Consider the following 19,749-nt stretch of genomic DNA (forward strand, 5'->3'; position numbering starts at 1 on the left):
GGTTATTATTCTTATAGTTACTGTGGTTCTAAATGACTTCACAGAGAGATGAAAAGATGGAATTTTAAGTGACTTTTAGTTTGTTTTTCAGCCTTTGGACAAAATTTTTCATAGTCAATTATATTAAAAGCATTTAATGTTTCTCTTGGAATATAAGTTCTTTAAGACTATTTTAAAGCAGCTGATGATTTTTGAAAAAGCAAAATGATCTTACACGGTGTAGAGGACGTGTACAAAACTTCAAAAGCATAGGAACATACACACATTCTCCTAAAGAATGAGTGATTAGGCCGTGATAGCAGTAAAAAAAATTTGTTTGTTTTTATTTTTAAAAATTAAAAAATTATAATTGAAATATTGTTGATTTATGGCTTCCCTGGTGGTTCAGTGCTAAAGAATCTGCCTGCAATGCAGAAGACCGGGTTAGATCCCTGGTTTGGGAAGATCCTGTGGAGGGCATGGCAACCCACTCCAGTATTTTTGCCTGGAGAATCCCCATGGACAGAGGAGCCTGACGGGTTATGTCCACAGAGTTGCAGAGCGTCGGACACGACTGAAGCCACTTAGCAGCAGTAGCAAAGCTGATTTACAGTATTATCTTAGTTTTGTAAGCAAGCAAAGGGTTTGTGTTCATGGCTCAGAAAGTCAAACTTTGACAGCGGAAGTTTGCAGCAAAGCAAGGATTTATTGCAGGGCACCAAGCAGGTGAACGGGAGATGAGCCTGAGATCTACTCCACCTTAGTCTTTGTGTTACAGGTGTTCTAAAGGGGAGGAACGAAGAAACTGGGGTCACTCATTGCTCTGTGACGTTTCTGTATCCGTGATTTTAGGAGTCAGAATCTCTCATTTGAGTTTCTGGCCAGGTGACTCCATAGTCTGTGAGCTCAACTTGCCCTAGTGAGACATCCTGAGTTTGTACCTTAATAGTGACCATGGAGCAGTGATTTTAGTGCATCGTTAAGAATGGTATCAAAAGCTTTTGCACAGCAAAGGAAACTATAAGTAAGGCGAAAAGACAACCCTCAGGACGGGAGAAAATAATAGCAAATGAAATAACTGACAAAGGATTAATTTTTCCAAAATATACAAGCAGCTCATACAACTCAATACCAGAAAAACAAACAACCCAATCAAAAAGTGGGGAAAAGACCTAAACAGACATTTCTCCAAAGAAGACATACAGATGGCTAACAAACACGTGAAAAGATGCTCATCATCGCTCATTATTGGAGAAAAGCAAATCAAAACTACGAGATATCACTTCACACCAGTCAGAATGGCCCTCATCAAAAAGTCTACGAACAACAACAACAAAAAAAGTCTACAAACAACAAATGCTGGAGAGAGTGTAGAGAAAAGGCGAAACTCTTGCACTGTTGGTGGGAATGTAAATTGATACAACCACTATGGAAGATGGTATGGAGATTCCTTAAAAAACTAGGAATAAAACTACCATATGACCCAGCAATCCCACTCCTAGGCACATACCCTGAGGAAACCAAAATTGAAAGAGACACATGTATCTCATTGTTCATTGCAGCACTATTAACAATAGCTAGAACATGGATGCAACCTAGATGTCCATCTATAGATGAATGGATAAAAAAGTTGTGGTATATATACACACAATGGACTATTACTCAGCCATAAAAAGGAACGCTTCTGAATCAGTTCTAATCAGGTGGATGAACCTAGAACCTATTATACAGAGTGAAGTGAGTCTGAAGGAGAAAGATAAATACTGTATTCTAACACACATATACGGAATCTAGAAAAGTGGTACTGAAGAATTTACTTACAGGGCAACAACGGAGAAACAGACACAGAGAATAGACTTATGGACATGGGGAGAGGGAAGGAGAGGGTGAGATGTAGGGAAAGAGTAACATGGAAACAACATTCAGTTCACTTCAGTTTAGTTGCTCAGTCGTGTCCGACTCTTTGCAGCCCATGAACTGCAGCACGCCAGGCCTCCCTGTCCATCACCAACTCCCGGAGTCCACCCAAACCCATGTCCATTGTGTCAGTTATGCCATCTAACCATCTCATCCTCTGTCGTCCCCTTCTCCTCCTTCCCTCTTTCTCAGCATCAGGGTCTTTTCAAATGAGTCGGCTCTCCACATCAGGTGGCCAAAGTGTTGGAGTTACATAGACAACCAATGGGAATTTGCTGTGTGGCTCAGGAAACTCAAACAGGGGCTCTGTATCAACCTAGAGGGGTGGGATGGGGAGGGAGATGGGAGGGAGGTTCAAAAGAGAGGGGAGATACGTATACCTATGACTGATTCATGTTGAGGTTTGACAGAAAACAACAAAATTTTGTAAAGCAATTATCCTTCAATAAAAAATTAACTAATTAAAAAATGTTATCAACAGCAGTAACTTTAGTTATCTGATGCTGGTTGATTAGTGTTGTTAGCACAGGATTGAAGTCAAAGGGGAGGAAAAACTGAATAAAGTTTTGTAGAGAGAAATTAATCATAACTCAGTAAGGCAGCTTGGTTTTAAGGGGACTCCTTTTCAGTTTCACGTGTACAACATAGTGAATATTTTTTAATAGATTATATGTATCTGTTTGCTTTTAAATTGTGGGTCTTTAAAGGTACAGAGTGGGCTTCCCAGTTGGCACCAGTGATAAAGATCCCGCCTGCCAATGGCGGAGCTGTAAGAGATGGAGTTTGGATCCGTGGATAGGGAAAATCTCTGGAGGAGGGCATGGCAATCCACTCAAATATTCTTGTCCAAATAATCCCATGGACTGAGGAACCTGGGGGAGGACTAAGCACGCATCCAAAGGTACAGATTATCCTTACTCAACTTGTTTACTTCATTGCTTGGTATAGAGCTGGCAATGTCAAGTATTGACTAAATTTTAAGTGAATTGAAGTCAGCAGAAGTTTAGACAGTAAAGCCTAAGTCGCGTTATCTCTAAAAAGATAGAGGAAGTAAAGATTTGGAGTTCTCCATATTTAGTCCCTTTTAATCCTTGTCAGGATTAACTCAGCAGTGGCCACAGGACTGGAAAAGTTCAGTTTTCATTACAATCCCAAAGAAAGGCAATCCCAGAGAATGCTTAAACTACCGCACAATTGCACTCATCTCACACGCTAGTAAAGTAATGCTCAAAATTCTCCAAGCCAGGCTTCAGCAATACGTGAGCCATGAACTTCCAGATGTTCAAGTTGGTTTTAGAAAAGGCAGAGGAAGCAGAAATCAAATTGCCAACATCTGCTGTATCATCGAAAAAGCAAGAGAGTTCCAGAAAAACATCTGTTTCTGCTTTATTGACTATGCCAAAGCTTTTGACTGTGTGGATAACAATAAACTGTGGAAAATTGTGAAAGAGATGGGAATACCAGACCACCTGACCTGCCTCTTGAGGAAACAACAGCTAGAACTGGTTATGGAACAACAGAGTGGTTACAAATAGGAAAAGGAGTACGTCAAGGTTGTATATTGTCATCCTGCTTATTGAACGTATATGCAGAGTACATCATGAGAAACGCTGGTCTGGAAGAAGCACAAGCTGGAATCAAGATTGCAGGGAGAAATATCAATAATCTCAGATATGCAGATGACACCACCCTTATGGCAGAAAGTGAAGAGGAACTAAAAAGCCTCTTGATGAAAGTGAAAGAGGAGAGTGAAAAGTTGGCTTAAAGCTCAACATTCAGAAAACTAGGATCCTGGCATCTGGTCCCATCACTTCATGGGAAATAGAAGGGGATACAGTGGAAACAGTGTCAGACTTTATTTTTTGGGGCTCCAAAATCACTGCAGATGGTGATTGCAGCCATGAAATTAAAAGATGCTTACTCCTTGGAAGGAAAGTTATGACCAACCTTGATAGCATATTAAAAAGCAGAGACATTACTTTGCCAACAAAGGTCCATCTGGTCAAGGCTATGGTTTTTCCAGTGGTCATGTATGAATGTGAGAGTTGGGCTGTGAAGAAAGCTGAGCGCCGAAGAATTGATGCTTTTGAACTGTGGTGTTGGAGAAGACTCTTGAGAGTCCCTTAGACTGCACGGAGATCCAACCAGCCCATCCTAAAGGAGATCAGTCCTGGGTGTTCATTGGAAGGACTGATACTGAAGCTGAAGCTCCAATACTTTGGCCACCTCATGCGAAGAGTTGACTCATTGGAAAAGACCCTGATGCTGGGAGGGATTGGGGGCAGGAGGAGAAGGGGACGACAGAGGATGAGATGGCTGGATGGCATCACCGACTTGTTGGACATGGGTTTGAGTAAACTCCGGGAGTTTGTGATGGACAGGGAGGCCTGGCGTGCTGCGATTCATGGGGTCGCAAAGAGTCGGATACGACTGAGCGACTGAACTGAATCCTTGTCAGAATGAAATCTGATTCCTAGAGAACCAAATTCTGCCAAGCTTCACAGCCTTCTCGGGGATCCCGGTTCATTCTCTAGAATCACCCTGTAGCGCCATCTCCCGGAGCTGTTAAGAAACTTCGGATTTAAACCTCCACCCTCTTTCCAAGCTCTTGTATTGCTCTCCTCCCGGGTCTTTTTCGGAGGCTCCCTGGACGCATGCGCTTTTGATGGGCCGCAAGCAAGTGAGAGACTACAATTCCCAGAAGGCCATGCCAAAGCGGGGGGTGGAAATCCCACGGTCCGGGGAAGCGGGAGGGAAAGGCAGGAAAGCTCGCGAGAGGACGAGCTTGCCGCGCCTGCGCGAAGTGCGGGGAGGCGGGAGGAGAAAGTGAGGAGGAAGAGAAGGAGGTGCTGTCCCACAATACCAGGCGGGAGGGCGGGCAGGCGGTTTGTATCCGGGCTGTGAGGTGCTCGGAGCCGCCGCGGACCTTGCTGTTGCCTCTGTCTCTTTAACGCGAGAGGAAGCGATGCGGAGGGGTGGAAAATGGCAGAGCTGCAGATGTTACTAGAGGAGGAAATCCCGTCCGGCAAGAGGGCGCTGATTGAGAGTTACCAGAACCTGACCCGAGTAGCGGACTACTGTGAAAACAACTACATACAGGTGAGCCGCGCGGGCGGGCGGCCGGGCGCTGCCGCCTGGGCCAAGAACCCGCCACCGGCCGACCGAGTGACCAGCCCACTGGGCGGGGTGGGGAACTGCCTAACCCCAGCGGCAACCCCAAAGCCCAAAGCCAACCCCAAGCTCAGCCGGGGTAGATAGCGAGCGGCCGGGCTCGGGGAAGTCGGGCTGTGATACAGGAAGTGGCTCCGGTGGTTGAAACCCCGAGAAGCCGAGAGAGAAAATGGGCGAGGGATCCCGGATCCGCGGCCGCCGCAGCCCGGCGCCCCGCTGCTGTCCCCCTCCCGCGCGGGCTCGGCCCCCAGGACCGCGCTGCCCTCCAGCCGCCTTCCACCCGCTGGGCTTCCGTCCCGGAGTCCTCCGCCGCCGGCCGAGGGTCTCGGAGCGGCCGACCAAGAGGAGAGCCGAGGGCCGGGACGAGGAGAGGCAGGAGCCGGAGGGGAAGCGGGGGTGCATCGGGGGAGGGTGGGGTGGGGGCGATTATGTCAGTTTCAGCCCAGAGGGTGTGTCTTTTATTTATTTATTTTTTTAAAAAAATTGGTCATGAGTCACATCACATAGACCTCCCCGAGGAGAGGAGGAAGCGGGTGGGGAACGAGGGAGGGCGTAGAGAAGTTAACCTCCGAATTCCCTTTAATTGAAGGTTTGTAAATCTGCCTGCCTGTCGGTTTTCAAGTCGGGTGTTTTTCCCTTCTCATCAATTTCACTTCCGCCCCCACCACAATATATGCTAGAGATTGTTAGGGCGGTCGTTAGTGTAAAACACAAATTATCCTTAACTACTTGGAAAAATGGCTTGAATATTCTCTCTTCCCTAAAAGTTCTTGAACTGGTGGCTTCTTAAGTAAAAATAGAACGGTATAATCTCCGGTTGCTGTTTTTTCTTGAGGTTTGCCTCTTTCCACCCTAAGTGCATGTATAGAATGAGTCTCTGAACTAGAACTGTAACGTCAAATATGTTACTGAAAATTTATTAGAAAATTCTTGTCACTTTTCTATGGCAGGGTTGGTTGTTTGCTTTTATTTTAATGATTGAAAGTGAATTATGTTGTGTGATAGTTTAATTTGTAGATCTTTAACTGCGTAAACTTAACAGTTTGCAGTAGAAGCAAATAAAAGTAGCAGAGTCCTTTGTATCTATGTAATGGCACCAAAAACTTGCTTGTTAGTGGAAAGGCATGACCCAAACGTGCTTTGAAAGGTTGGAGTTATTGCAATTGAGAACTAAAGTATTTATAGAAATGCATCCCATGTGATTATCATTTTTAAGAACCAATCGTCTCTGTGTTGGCAAATACTTTTCCTCTTTATTTTTAGAAGGAGATACTGTTTTCAGAATATTTTGAATATTTCTCAATTCCCATATTAGTAACATCGTATTTTCAGTAGCACTACTAGGAATTTATCTCATAAATTTTTTCAGGCTTTTTTTTTTTTTTTTACAGGCTTTTATTTTAGAAATTCCACTGATAAACTTGTTGAGTGCCTGCCACAACCACTGTATTACTTGTTTTTGCAAACTTTATATTTGGCTTTTAAGAAAATATTCTTAAATCTAGTAGGAATGTGAATATAGTTTTCAAACAGAAACACTGACAGTTTATTAAAAATATTAAATAGAGGGAGGGAGAAAAAAATATTAAATGTTATTAAATATAAAATGTTATTAAAAACACGTTTTATTCAATTTCATATGAAGAACCTTAAAATTGAGGTCAATCTCAGTTTGCTGCAGATATTAAAGATTTTGAAAGCCAAAGGAAGAGCGCAGGAAGTTAAATTACCCACATTCTAGAGAAGTCATTTCTTTGTGGAAGTCAGCAGACAGGCTCTTCATGAAGGGGTGGCTTCTTTTTGTTTTGCATGTTGGGAAATCTGACAAATATATGGTGTGGTAACTGCTACGTGTTGGCCAATGCAAACGTGTTTTGACCTGTCTGTTGACTATTTCTTGTTCAGGTAGTTGTGTGCTGTTTTTTTGTTTTTTTTTCCTTCCTTGACCCCTTTTCTTTTCTCTTCTTGCTACCATCATGTAATTTTGAAGCACTAAAATTTCGTTATAAATAAATAAATCATTCTGTTTCTCTTGTAGTCTTTTAAGCATGTTAGTACCATGGTGCTAAGATGCACTGTCACTGGCTCCAAGTTGTTTATTTTTGGTGATCCTCAACACCAGTGAGATACTCAGAAGTACCCGGCGGGGGGGGGGGAGGGGGGGGAGGATGAAATTCACGCTCAGCAGTGTTTATCTTTGTAGCTGTGGGCTCAGGAAGCTGGTCACTAGCTGCTTTCCCAGGAGTCTCAGACAGGCTCCAAAGACGACGTGCACTTGGTGGGAGTTGATGTGGTGGTAGCTGGTTTTGTGATCTGCCATGGTGCTATGGAGAGGGGACAAATAAAATAGTACTGGAAATATCTGTTTGGATGTCTTTTGAGATCTCTCTTTATCCTTTCTATGACTGTTTGGGTAATGGCCAACACCCTGTGTAAACATAGCTTCACTTGGAGAAAGTATATGGTCACTGGTGTTTTGAGAATTTTTTTATACCCAAGGTGAGTTACATTACTGCCTGAGTGATTTTTATCCTGAGAATTTAGTTTTGATTTTGTTTCTTTCCTACACTTTGGAAGTACAGTTCTGGTAAGGTGTTTAGCTAGCAAGTTCTTTTGGCTGTAGTGCAGTTGAGTCCTTGAGCACTTTGTTAGCTCTTTTGGTCCTGTTGACTTTATTAAATTTTATTATTAATAACAAAACTCGTCAGAAGAGTCCTCTGTCTTTTAAAAAGGACAGGGCTTTTGGAATTTCTTAAGGGAAATTAGTATTCAAAATAAATAGAAAGTGTATTTTACTTAGACATAAAGAAAAATCTTTGCCTTTTTCTAGCTTTAGTTTGAATTTTCTAGTGGTTATGTCAAAGACAGTCACTGTTCAACTCGAATTCATTTGTTCTGGCCAGTTCTCTGCACTCCACTTCAGAGTCCATACTGCGTTTGTCATAGGGACTCTGGGGGAGTAGGAAGGAGATATAAGTGAAAAGGAGCAGAAACTGCTTACGAAAGATTTCTCAGCATAGGTTGAGTAAGGACAGAAAAGTCTTTCTTAGAGCTGAACTTTTTAATTTTTTCCTCTGGAATCCCCCCCATAGGGACTTCTTTTGGGTCAACAAGTATATCCTGACGTCTGGGAGGATGAGGGGATACCATCAGTGAGCTACTTAGTTTAGCTTGATTTCCTCTACCTGTGATGTTAGTTTGTATTCATTTGCTCATTAGACTCATAATCTTGGAAGGCAGGTAATTTTTTGAGTGGGAGCACTCTGGAGTAGGTAAAAACTGACTCTTTTGGTACTCTATAGTTTATTCCAGTTTATAAAGTGATGTCACTTAGGTATTACAGTAATTCTATGATCTTTTTCTTTCTCCTTTCCTTTTCTTTTTTAAACAAATGAGCAATCTGAGGTTCTGAGACATTGAATACCTAGCTTAAAGTTCCATATCATGTATGGGATAGTGCCTGGAATCAAACCCAGATTTTCTGATTCTGTATCCTAAGTGGATAAAAAGAATGTATGAAGAGGGTAATAGAAAGGGGAAGTCAAACACCTGTTTCTGCTTATTGAGTACCTACTCTGTCACAGTCTTTGCTGGTTGATTTGTATTATCTTTAATCCTTGCAAAAACTCTGTGATAAACAGTATTCTCTTACAGATGAAGAAATTAGGACTTGGAAAATGTAAATCAATTTTTGTTTTATCATACAGTTAGGGATTGGCAGTCAGGATTTCTCTAACTCTGACAGGCTCTAAAAGCCATACTCTTTCAATATCACACTGTCTAGAGATGCGAATGAGTCCAGAAATATCATGAAATAAACAGACTCTTGTGGGTGGTATCTGGGATCCTCACAACTACTTTACTGTTGTTTCCTCTGAGTTCCAAGTTGCTATATAAGAACAGGTATGTTTGTAACTTGGGAACTTGCCTGAATCACAAAATATAGTAGCTTTGGCACTTGAAGTATTGAATTACAGGAATTGTAGGCTAGTTTTTCACTGAGCTCACTGGTCCCTTTTCCTTTCTTGTGTGTTTTTGCCTTTTTTTCCTCTTCTGAATCAGCTTTGTGATTGTGATAAGGAAATTTGTAGAAAAATTAGTAAGTAAGTGAGGTAAGTGAAGCTGCTTAGTCGTGTCTGACTCTTTGCGACCCCATGGACTGTAGCCCGCCAGGCTCCTCCCTCCACGGGATTCTCCAGGCAAGAATACTGGAGTGGGTTGCCATTTCCTTCTCCAGGGGATTTCCCGACTCAGGGATCGAACCCGGGTCTCCTGCACTGCAGGCAGATGCTTTAACCTCTGAGCCTAACAAAACAAAAAACTTCTTGAAATATTTGGAGTAGTTCTGATTTCCACACAAATTGTGTTCAGGTAAAGACAGAATGATTGCAGAGATGAGGACAGGTTAGAAATGGTAAAAATCTTAATTGCACTTGAAAGTTTGAGTAAAACAGTGGTTTGAAAATTTAGAGATGTGGTTTGGAAATGTATAATATGTGAATTAAACAAGGTTTAGTAATGCACAACATGGTGATTCTAGTTAATAATGTTGTGTAATTGCTAGGAGTGCAAATCTTAAAGGTTCTCACTGTAAGAAAGAAAAAAAAATCGTAAAGTTGTGGTGATGGTTAACTGGGCTTGCTGTGGTGATCATTTTGCAGTATATACAAATAACAGTGAATTTTTTTTTAATAGTGAATTTTTATATTGTACACCTGAAACTAGTGGGGTTTTTTTTTTTTTTGGAACTAGTGTTATAAGTCAGTTATGTCTCAATAAACAAAATAAAATGGAATTTTATGTAATTTTATGGAAGATCCTCAGTTATTTTGCTAGATTGACCTATATTGTGTCATAACATTAATTGAACATTAACGGCAACCCTCTGCAGTATTCTTGCTTTGAGAATCCCATGGACGGAGGAGTCCATGAGGTCTCAAAGAGTTGGACATGACCGAGCAACGAACACAGTGCTGCCATTAAACAGGCAGAATCTGACCTTGCATATTAGGTCTTAATGAAAGTCCATTCATAAGAGTGGAGTTTTATATCAGTTCTTACTAATGTTCTCAAGAGTACTGAATATTCTTTAGGGCTGTATATCATTTGAATGTTTGTATTAAAACAAACATCTTTTTTTCATTTTGTAACTACAGCACCACTAAGAACTTTACATGTGATTCTGTGATCTAGTTCTGGTCTGTGATTAGATCTTCAGTTTTAGCTTCTTTTTGTCTTTTGGAGAGAAGTTTTTTTTTTTTGTTTTAGAAAATTGTTGAAATAATCCCTTCAAATAAGAACACTTTTCTAATTCCTCTTCTATGTGTCTGCTTTCTCCAGTTGGTTCTGATAGGTGAAGAATGCTAATACTCCTTAAAGTAGAAAGATGTTTGGGCCATTTGAGTTCTGATCAGTGCTATTTATTTATTTATTGACATATAGGATCTTAGTTCCCTGAAGAGAGATCTGCAGTGGAAGCATAGTCTTAAGCAGTGGATGGCCGGGGCAGTCCCTCTATGGCTATTTAGGATAACCCTTTATCTTAGGTTAAATTATATTTTAGGAATTAGACATTTGTGAGTTAACAGACAAGAATGTGTTAGCCAGAGAGGAAGATGCTAATGTTGGGATAAGAGGTTGAGTCAAATATTAGGAGAGATGTATGTAGACTGCAATTCCATGAAAGTAGTGGTAGTAGAGAAAGTGAGGCGAAGTCATAGTTAAACTCGAAGTTTGGAGCATTTAAAGTTTGAATTTGGGGGGAGCTGTGTATTTTTTCTAATGCCTTTTAGTGTTGATTATAATTTTTACTGAAGTTATGACTTCGTTTTTGAAGAAAAATAGTCAAGCCCTGGGGCTAAAACTTTTTTAGACCTTAATATTTATTTAATAAGACATCATGCTAAAAATAAGGGATTTTTTTTTAAAAGTACAAAATTAAGAAGATAAGGGTCTTGGAAAATGGTGATTACTGGATTTTGTTTTTAAAGCAAATAGCTGACATATACTTTAATTCCATAGAAAGGAGACTTGAAGTTTTTTAATGTACCCAAATAGGTACGCTTAACTAATTTACCATTTTTCTTCATTTACAAAATGAAATTTTCTGAGATACAGTTGGTAGTGAACTAGTATTTGTGAAAAAAACCTGAAACCAAAACATCCTAAGGAATGTTATGTGTGTTTGGCACATGGGCTTAGTTGTTCCATGGCATGTGGGATCTTCCTGAATCGGGGTTCAAACTCACATCTCCTGCATTGGCAGGTGGAGTCTTTACCACTGAGCCACCAGGGAAGCCCCGAAGTCTATTTTACTAATTTTTAGTGTAGTAATTAAAACTCATTATGGAAAATTTCAAATGTACTCAAAAATAAAGAGAATGATATAATGATACCCCCACATGTTCATCATCTGGCTTTAATGACTGCCAACTCATGGCCATCTATCATCCTCTCCTGTCTCTTTATTGTTCTTGTGAAGTCCATCTTTGACATATCATCTCATCCATAAATATTTTAGTATGTATCTCTACAAGATAAAAGTCTTATTAAATCCACTGCACAACTGCTATATGTGGGGGAAAAGATAATGAATGTTACTATAATTTATTTATGACAGTAAGGAGTAGAGAGCTTTAAAATAGTATATTTTAAATTTACAACCAGTTTTGTTAGTAACTCCTGCCATAGATTCATTAGATTATAGCTATATTATTTGCTTCATAATGCAGTTTTAGAGATTGAACTATAAGTCATATAATATAAAACCAGCAATTTTAAGGTATACAGTTTAGTGGTGTTTAGTACATTCAATGTTATGCAACCACTGCCTCAGTGTATTCTAAAACATTTTCATTGCTCCTCAGAAAATCCTGAGACTGTTAAGCAGTTTGTCCCCATCTCAACCACCCTGCCCCCAGCACTTGGGATCCACCAATTTGCCTTGTCTTTATTAATTTACTTATTCTGTATATTTCATATGAACAGAATTATACAGTATGTGGCCTTTTGTGTCTGTTTGACTTGTATTAGGCATAATGTTTTCAAGCTTGGTTCATTCACTTGGTAGCATGTGTTAGTACTGTATTCCTTTTCATGGCTGAGTAATACTCTAGTGTATATATATTATACCACATTTTGTTTATTTATCTCTTGGCTCCTCCATTATGCTTCCCTGGCACCTCCTTACCCAACTACTACTACTGATTGATCTGTACCACGTCCTGTTGATTCTTCCTCTTAAATATCTCTTTAAATTAGTCTATTCTGTCTCCATTGTACTACCCTACTGTATAAATCTCTCTTTAAATTAGTCTATTCTGTCTCCATTGTACTACCTTACTGTAAAGCTTAGAACACCTGCTCTAACTTCTGTTTTTACATTACCACATATCCCCTCTGATCACATCCCCATTATCCATTCTGTGGTTTGACTGGCACTTTGAAAATGGAAATCTGATCATGTCACTCTCCTGCTTAAAAGTTAGTCAGTGATTCTTCATAAATATGCAGTCTCACAGTGAGGCCTATCAGGCCATATATGGTATGTATCCTGTCTTTCTAGTCTTGCTACATTCATCCCGTTGCTCTAGTCTTACCAGTCATAACGTCCTTTCAGTTTTTTGAAATTTCATTCTTCTCTACCTTTGCAAATGGTGTTCTCTAACTAGAAAACTTGTTCCTTTTGGTCTAAATATCACTTATGTGTCAGGTCTTGTAGTTCAGGTGAAAAATTACTGCATTCATTAATCATTCTTCATTTGATCAAAATCTTTTGAGTACCTTCCAGGTAACACAGATAAAATAGTGAGGCCAAGTTCCTCCCCTTAGGAAGTTTTCATTATAGAGGAGAGGGGACAGAGGATTCCCCCCCCCCTCCCCACAAAACAAAGACTTTCACATGAGGAGAAGTGCTGTTTGGAAAGTTAAATAGGGTGACAGGATGCAGAAAACTGGGATTGGGCAGGAGGAAGTGATACTCTCTGGAGATGACCTTTGAAATGAGACCTGGAGGATAGGGTGTCTTCCCTGTGAGGATCTAGGAAAAACGCAAGTTCAGAGGCTCTGAGATGGGAAAAATCTTTCTAAGGGTTATGTCTACAGGGTAGTGAGAAGGAGACTGGTGAGAGAGAGGTCAGAGAGATTGTCAGGTGTCAGACCACGTGTAGGCCTTGAAAAGTGGTTGGATTTTATTGCAGGTGTGATGCGGTTATCATTGCAGTACTTAATTTACTTTTTGAAAGAATCATTCAGGCTACTGAGTGGAAAACATCCTGAAGGGAAAGCAAGAGCAGAATTTCCAGGAGGAAGGGTATTACTGTACTAGTCCGGGCAGAGAATGAAAATTGCTTGTACTTTGTTATGGGGTGAGGAATTCAGGGGAGAGGTTGGCTTTTTTAAGGCAGAGCTGAGCAGGGCTTGCTGGTGGACGGACTGTGGGTATGAGGGAAGGGGGGCTGAAGGATGACTCCGGGCAGGAGTTACTTCCCCCCTGCAGTGTTGGCTGCGCGGGCAGGGGCTGGCGAGCGCCCTTTGTGGCTGTGTGTTCCCTCCACCTTAGACTCGACAGTGAAGCAGGTAGGCTGGGTAGGTGGCCCTCGAGTTTGAGGAGGAGTCAGAGGTAGAGGTCCATATTTAGGAGTCATCACAGAATAGATTACCACTGCCTCACAGAAATAGAATGTGAGCCACATATCTGATTTAAAATTTTTATAATAGCCATATTAAAGTATAAAGAAATAGGTTGAAATTAATTTTAATAACATTTTATCTACTCAGTGCATCCAAAATATAATTATTTCAAGAAGTAATCAACACAGTTTGTTAATGAGATATTTATATTCTTTTTAAAGTACCACGTCTTTGGAATTTGATGTGTTTTTTATACTTGGAGCACGTCTTAGTTGCGAAGCAGATAATGAAAAACTGGGACGATTAGTTAATGGGAAGTCCTGTGAAATCTAAGGATTGTTGAAATTGAGGTGTTAGAGCAAATGAACTGCAGAGATAGAAGAAGAAATTGGATATTCAGAACACAGGATTTTTAAAAATCTAGATTTTTGAAAATGGTGTAAGTAGTAGTGATGACCATGGGAGGTTTTGACAGTGATGAAGAAGAAAATGTTTTAGTTCAGGAAGTCTGGAGACTGAGAGGCCACGGTTTGGGGTGGATTATCTGAGTGAATGTTGACATCACTAAGAATAATGATAGGAATGGTGATGAATTAGTGAGTCCTTAGCGAAGGAGGGAGTGATGAGGATGTTGGTAGATGACAGTAACAAGGTTACTTTCTTAGAGACCTCTTCCCTATGAGCTCACTTTATACTCCGTTCAGTGCTCCCTTAGAATCCAGTGTGTTTCCTCTGTGCACTCATTACATTTGTTTGACACGATGCTGATCTCCATCTAAGGAAGCAGCTTTACCAGGTTTGTCTTGTTCATTCCCACATCTCCAGTGCCTGCCCATTGCCTGGTATATAAGCTCTGGAAAGTTTACATGGACTGTTCAAGGAGTCTGGAAGGTTAGTTCTCATCCTCATTCTATCACGGATTAGTTGTATTTTAACCAACCTTTAACCCTTTATTGTTGTTATTTAGTCACTAAGTCCTGTCTGACTCTCTGCAATCCCATGGACTGTAACCCACCAGGCTCTTCCGTCCATGGGATTTCCCAGGACAAGAATACTGAAGTCGATTGCCATTTCCTTCTCCTGCTAACTCTTATCTTCTGTAAAAGGATGAGTTTAAACTAGATTATGTCCAAAGTTACAGTTCTGATGGTTTTTATTAGTTTGCTTCTGACTTTTTAGTCTTGTAAATCCGGTGCTTTTCATTAGTTTGTTTCTGAGTTATTTTTTCAGTTTCCTCTAAAAAACCCTTTGATTTACTTCCACTTATTCCTTTTGTTTTGTATGTTGAAATGTTTACTTTGTCATAACTAAGATATCAAGACATTGAATAAATAGGTTCAGTCTTGGCTGAAGAGAGAAAATACAAGTGAGATTGTGTTAAATTAGAACGTCTTTATCTATTCACAGTATAGATCAACCGTACCAAAACGTAAAGGTCTCAGGAATCCTTTGTACTCCTAAAAGAAGCCAAGGACCCCAGAGAATGTTTTTTAGATGGGTTATATTTATCAGTATGTACTGTATCAAAAATTAAAATGGAGAAATTTAAAACATTTATTAATTCGTTTAAAATGACATGTGATAGGTTTTAACATAAATGATATAAATAGTAATTTTTTGAAAAATATTCATAGGTTTCCAAAACAAAAAAAAGCTTGAAAAGAGTGGCATAGTTTCATGACTCCAAATCTCTTTAGTGTGTGGCTGGAAGACAACTGAATTCTCATATCTACTTCCACATTCAACCTATTGTGATACTTTATTTTGGTTGAAGTATATGGGAAAAATCTGGCTTCATACAGTTATGTAGTTTGAAAGAGAGAAGTATTTTAATAGTCCATGTATAGAGCTATGGATAATTTTGTTTGATATTGTATCGAAACTCAGATAATAGTTCTTAATGGTTTGTTGCAGTGTGGACTCTGAAACAGTGTCAACATTTTATACTCCAGTATGTTAAAAATCATTGCATGGGTCATTTTGATGGAAAATATTTTTTCACTTGGTTATGTGGATCCTTCTGAATGTTGACCCATTCCATTACAGGATACTAAAAAAAAAAATCACATTCATTAATATCACTGCAGATCTTCATGAGTCTTAAGTATTGAAAAGCTTCCAAGCTCACATTGGTGGATTAAAGGTTTCCAAAATTCTAATGTTTACTTGAAAGTTCGAATTTTACTGTTGGCAACAAACATTGCCAAACAAAACAAACAAAAATTTTCCTTGAAATGATAGGCTTACTTCATTCACTTTAAGGAAGATGTCTGCCAAATGTCCAGTATGATTAACCATAGTTTGTCAGTTGTTTTTTGAGGTAGCATGTAGTTTTTAAAGTTGTTTTTTGAAGTTCCATGGAAAAATGACTTATTTAGCTTGCACAAGTGCTTTTTCCTATTATACTTAGAATGCAGCAGAATTATTTGAAAGTATTTTTCCTTTTGTCACACAGAATATTAAAAGACATCATGTCAGAAGAAAAAAAAAGACATCATGTCAGAAGAAAAGGCAAATAGCATTAGTATTATCATGAAAACAATAGTTTTGACCTTGTGAATCTCCTGAAATGGTGTGAGGGGTCCTCAGTAGCCTGCAGACCACACTTGGAGAAACTTCAATATGAATGTTTGGTTTAGTAGGCTTAACATCTTCCATTTAAGGTAATGCTGGGAGTCTGAATTTTAAATATCATTGTATAGCACTGTCTGTAGTGGGCATCTCTGACTAAAAGCTTGTGCAATACCTCATAAAAAATTTAAAGTTCCTTCTGTAGGAATTCTGTTAATACAGTATATACTCTGTTAATCATTTTTGTTAGTTTCTTATATTCTGGGTGTTATTTTTTCCTCTGTATATTTTACCTTTCAGCACTAATTTTCAAATAGTTTTAGTTTTGTATATCTGTTTTCTCCAAATTTTGCCTATGCCAAAAGTTTGGTAATTTGTTCGAATAAATTTATTTGATTAATAGGAAGTTGTTTATATGATTTTTATGAAGTAATATGAAACACTGATCTTAAATTGTTTATAGTAATCATTTAATTTTTTTCTAATTTGAGTATGTTCCAAATTCGATTTGAAGAAATCTGTTGTTGGTATTACCTATGGTACATATATCCCTTTTCTGTACTAATTTATTTATGTTTTAAAAAAAAGGAACCCAACTAGAGTGGGAGAAAACGTTAAAAAAAAAAAAAAACTGGCTTTTTGTTTCAGCTCTTTCTCTGGCATTTTTCCTCTTAGGTTTTTTTTATACTTTTAATAAAAAATTTTTTGGGGGGTTAATCCATTTCTTTTTCATAAAGGTTGAGAAATCTTTTTGTTTTCAGCTCCATGTTTCATTAAAATTAATTATCAATCATATTCAGAGTTTGCTTAGGGAGACAGACTGGTGATACTCCCATTCTTTCAGAATAATCAGAGAATGCCATAAAAATCCTAAAGGAAATAGGCAGATTTTTACAAGTTTCTAAGTTTGGAACCCTAGGAATGCCCAGTAAAATGAAACATGCATAATTATATGTAATGTACTTCATTGTATTACAGAATATATTAGTTTGTCCCCTATTCACTTATTCAGCAATTTTTGACTGCCTGTTATGCCCTGAGTGTATTGTGCAAATCAGCTATAATTTCTGCCTCCCTCACTAATCAAATCACATACTGTAATAAATTTTATCTGGGGAAACACATGCTGACATGAGAGTGTCCTGTCAGGTGGTTCCACCTAGCCTGGAATACCACGGAGGTAATGCTGGGGTTGAGATCTGAAGGGTGACTGTATTGATAGTTAACCAAGAAGTTGTGAGGGAAGGAACAGGGCTGTCCCTACCGGAGGGAACCAGGAGCATTGTATGTGCAGGCCCAAAGGTGAGGGAAAGCAGAATGATTTTGAATGAGTTATTAATATAAACCCTTGTGCTCTAGAGTATAGTGAGCAAAGAGGGGATAGTGATCTGAGGGGAGTTAGGTGAGGACCAGATCATTATGGTTTTATAGGCTGTGCTAAGGGTGTTGGTCTTTTTTTCTGAAGCTGATAAGACATTGAGAATTTTAAGCAATGGGGTGACATTATCATTTTTACTTTTTAAAGATGACTCATGTTTAGAGTGGAGAACAGATTGGAAGCAGGCTGGAGTACGTATGGATTGGAAGGAGCTCAAGAGGAGATGGGGGGAGGCTGGTCTTGCTCGATGGTTGTGAGTGGTGGTGAATTATCTGAACTTTCTAGTGCCTAGAATCATTGTGATAGGCTGTGACTACTTATTTTTCTTTGCTAGAAGGAAGAGTGTTTGAGGCTGTAGAGCTGTATTAAAAGTAACTCAACAAATAGTTATTTCATGCTCAACAAATAGTTATTAATTGCATACTCTGTAAAAGACTCTTTGCTAGGTGTTGTGATGTCAATATTATATGTAGTATAGTTATATGACAGATCATTGAAGGTTATAAAGCCTTAAATTTAGGGAAGAGGAAACATTCTGTATAGAAGAAAATTGTTGCTTTCGAAAGGTTTTTGATTTTAGTTTTGGCAGTCAGTAGCATTTTGCGTATGGAAAGAACAAATGTCAGGCAGCATTTTTTTTTTTTTTTTAAGGAGTATCTAGGTAATGAAAAGATTCCTGTAAGAGTCTGATAATTCAGTTGCAGTCAAAGCAGAACCTAAAGTTCCCGTTCCTCCTCCTTCCCATATGCCTGCTCACCCCTCCTCCCAACCGCTGTCAGTTTTTGTGTCCTTCCACTTTTTCTCAGAGGAGGAGGATGCAGGGTGACCAGGTAGGGGACAGTTGCATCTGTCCACACATAAAGGGTATTTCTTGAATTGAGATACCTGTAGTTAAGAGAGAAAAGGAGGTAATAGGTGCCAGAAGAATCAGGAAGCTTGGTAAAGGGGATACGGTGGATAGGAAAGGGAGAACTCAGAGATGACTTATTTTACCTGGAACCGTTCTCCAGCATAAAGCTGGCACGCCCACAGAAACTAATTTGCAGTCACAGAAGTGAATCTATAGACCTTCTCTTTTTCAGTCGTTAGTACACAGTTGGTTCCAACACACTCCAGCTTTTCCTCCTCCACAATTGAATTGATTGGCAGAGCAGTGGGTTGGAGAATAGGAATAAGGCTTGATGTTAGCTGGCAGTGTGGGCAGCAGTGGGGAGCAGGAGAGAGAAAAGGGAAGGACCCTGAGTTCTCTCTGGCTGTGTACTATTGTGTCAGGAGGCGAGGGGCACGTTTCTCCTTCTAATGTTAACTTTGATGTTCTGTCATAATCTCCTGTTACAGATCGCTGCATTTTTAGACACTTAGAATCGCTTTATGTGTGTGTGTATAAATATCTTCAAAATATGTGTGACTTACACGTGGATTGAGAACTGTCCTTTTCAGAAAGGATCCTTTAGAGAGAATTTTTTTTTTTCTTTAGAGAGAATTTTAAGGAACAGTGCATTGTTTGGGGGTTTCAGGGAAGTTTGAAATGCCTCATAGCGTGAGTTTGTCTGAGTCATGAGTAACACGGAAGGGGAGGTTAAGAAGCAAGGGATCTAAGTAGTAAGTACAACATGCACACCAGGGCACATTTGTTTTTGTTTTTTCTTTTAATTCATTTATTTGGCTGCACCAGGTCTTGGTTGCAGCATGTGGGATCTAGTTCCCTGACCAGGGATTGAACCTGGGCCCCCTGCATTGGGAGCTCAGAGTCTTAACCACTGGGCCAGCAGGGAAGTCCCACCAGGGCACATTTGAAAGAGCTGAAAGTTGTTTGATTTTTATAGTGTCAGTTGCCAGGGAGGGTAGTGGGGGAGATAGAAGGCTCAGTCAAAAATATCCCTGAATTACTGTCCTTAAACTGTAGAAAACCAGTGTAGTATTTCCCACCTTGGAAAACAGAGAAACCACATTTTAAATGTACCGCAACATTGTTAAGGTGAAATTATGATTTTGCTGTGTCCTGATATATTCTCTGTTCTTTTGTGTGAACACATTTGTTGTAATCAACAGATGCCATTCAAAAGTAGTTGTAAATGCAGGAGAAATGAATTATAGGTCTG

General features: G+C 39.5%; 1 protein-coding gene across 12 annotated transcripts in view; it reads left to right on the forward strand.

Moving 5' to 3' along the window:
• Positions 1-4,731: 4,731 nt before the first annotated feature.
• The window catches only part of ABI1 (abl interactor 1), an 80,168-nt gene continuing 65,150 nt past the window's right edge, over positions 4,732-19,749 (forward strand). For 6 of the 12 annotated variants that reach the window (XM_065921013.1, XM_065921017.1, XM_065921022.1 and 3 more), the window contains exon 1: positions 4,734-4,995. In XM_065921013.1, the coding sequence (XP_065777085.1) occupies positions 4,879-4,995 (117 nt within the window). In that variant the 5' untranslated portion in view covers positions 4,734-4,878. Of the gene's footprint in view, positions 4,996-19,749 lie in introns of all 12 variants that reach the window. The other 6 variants (XM_065921015.1, XM_065921019.1, XM_065921024.1 and 3 more) reach the window with 3 other exon arrangements.

Source organism: Muntiacus reevesi, chromosome 2 (genome assembly GCF_963930625.1).
Source record: "Muntiacus reevesi chromosome 2, mMunRee1.1, whole genome shotgun sequence".
Taxonomy (NCBI): Eukaryota; Metazoa; Chordata; class Mammalia; order Artiodactyla; family Cervidae; genus Muntiacus; species Muntiacus reevesi.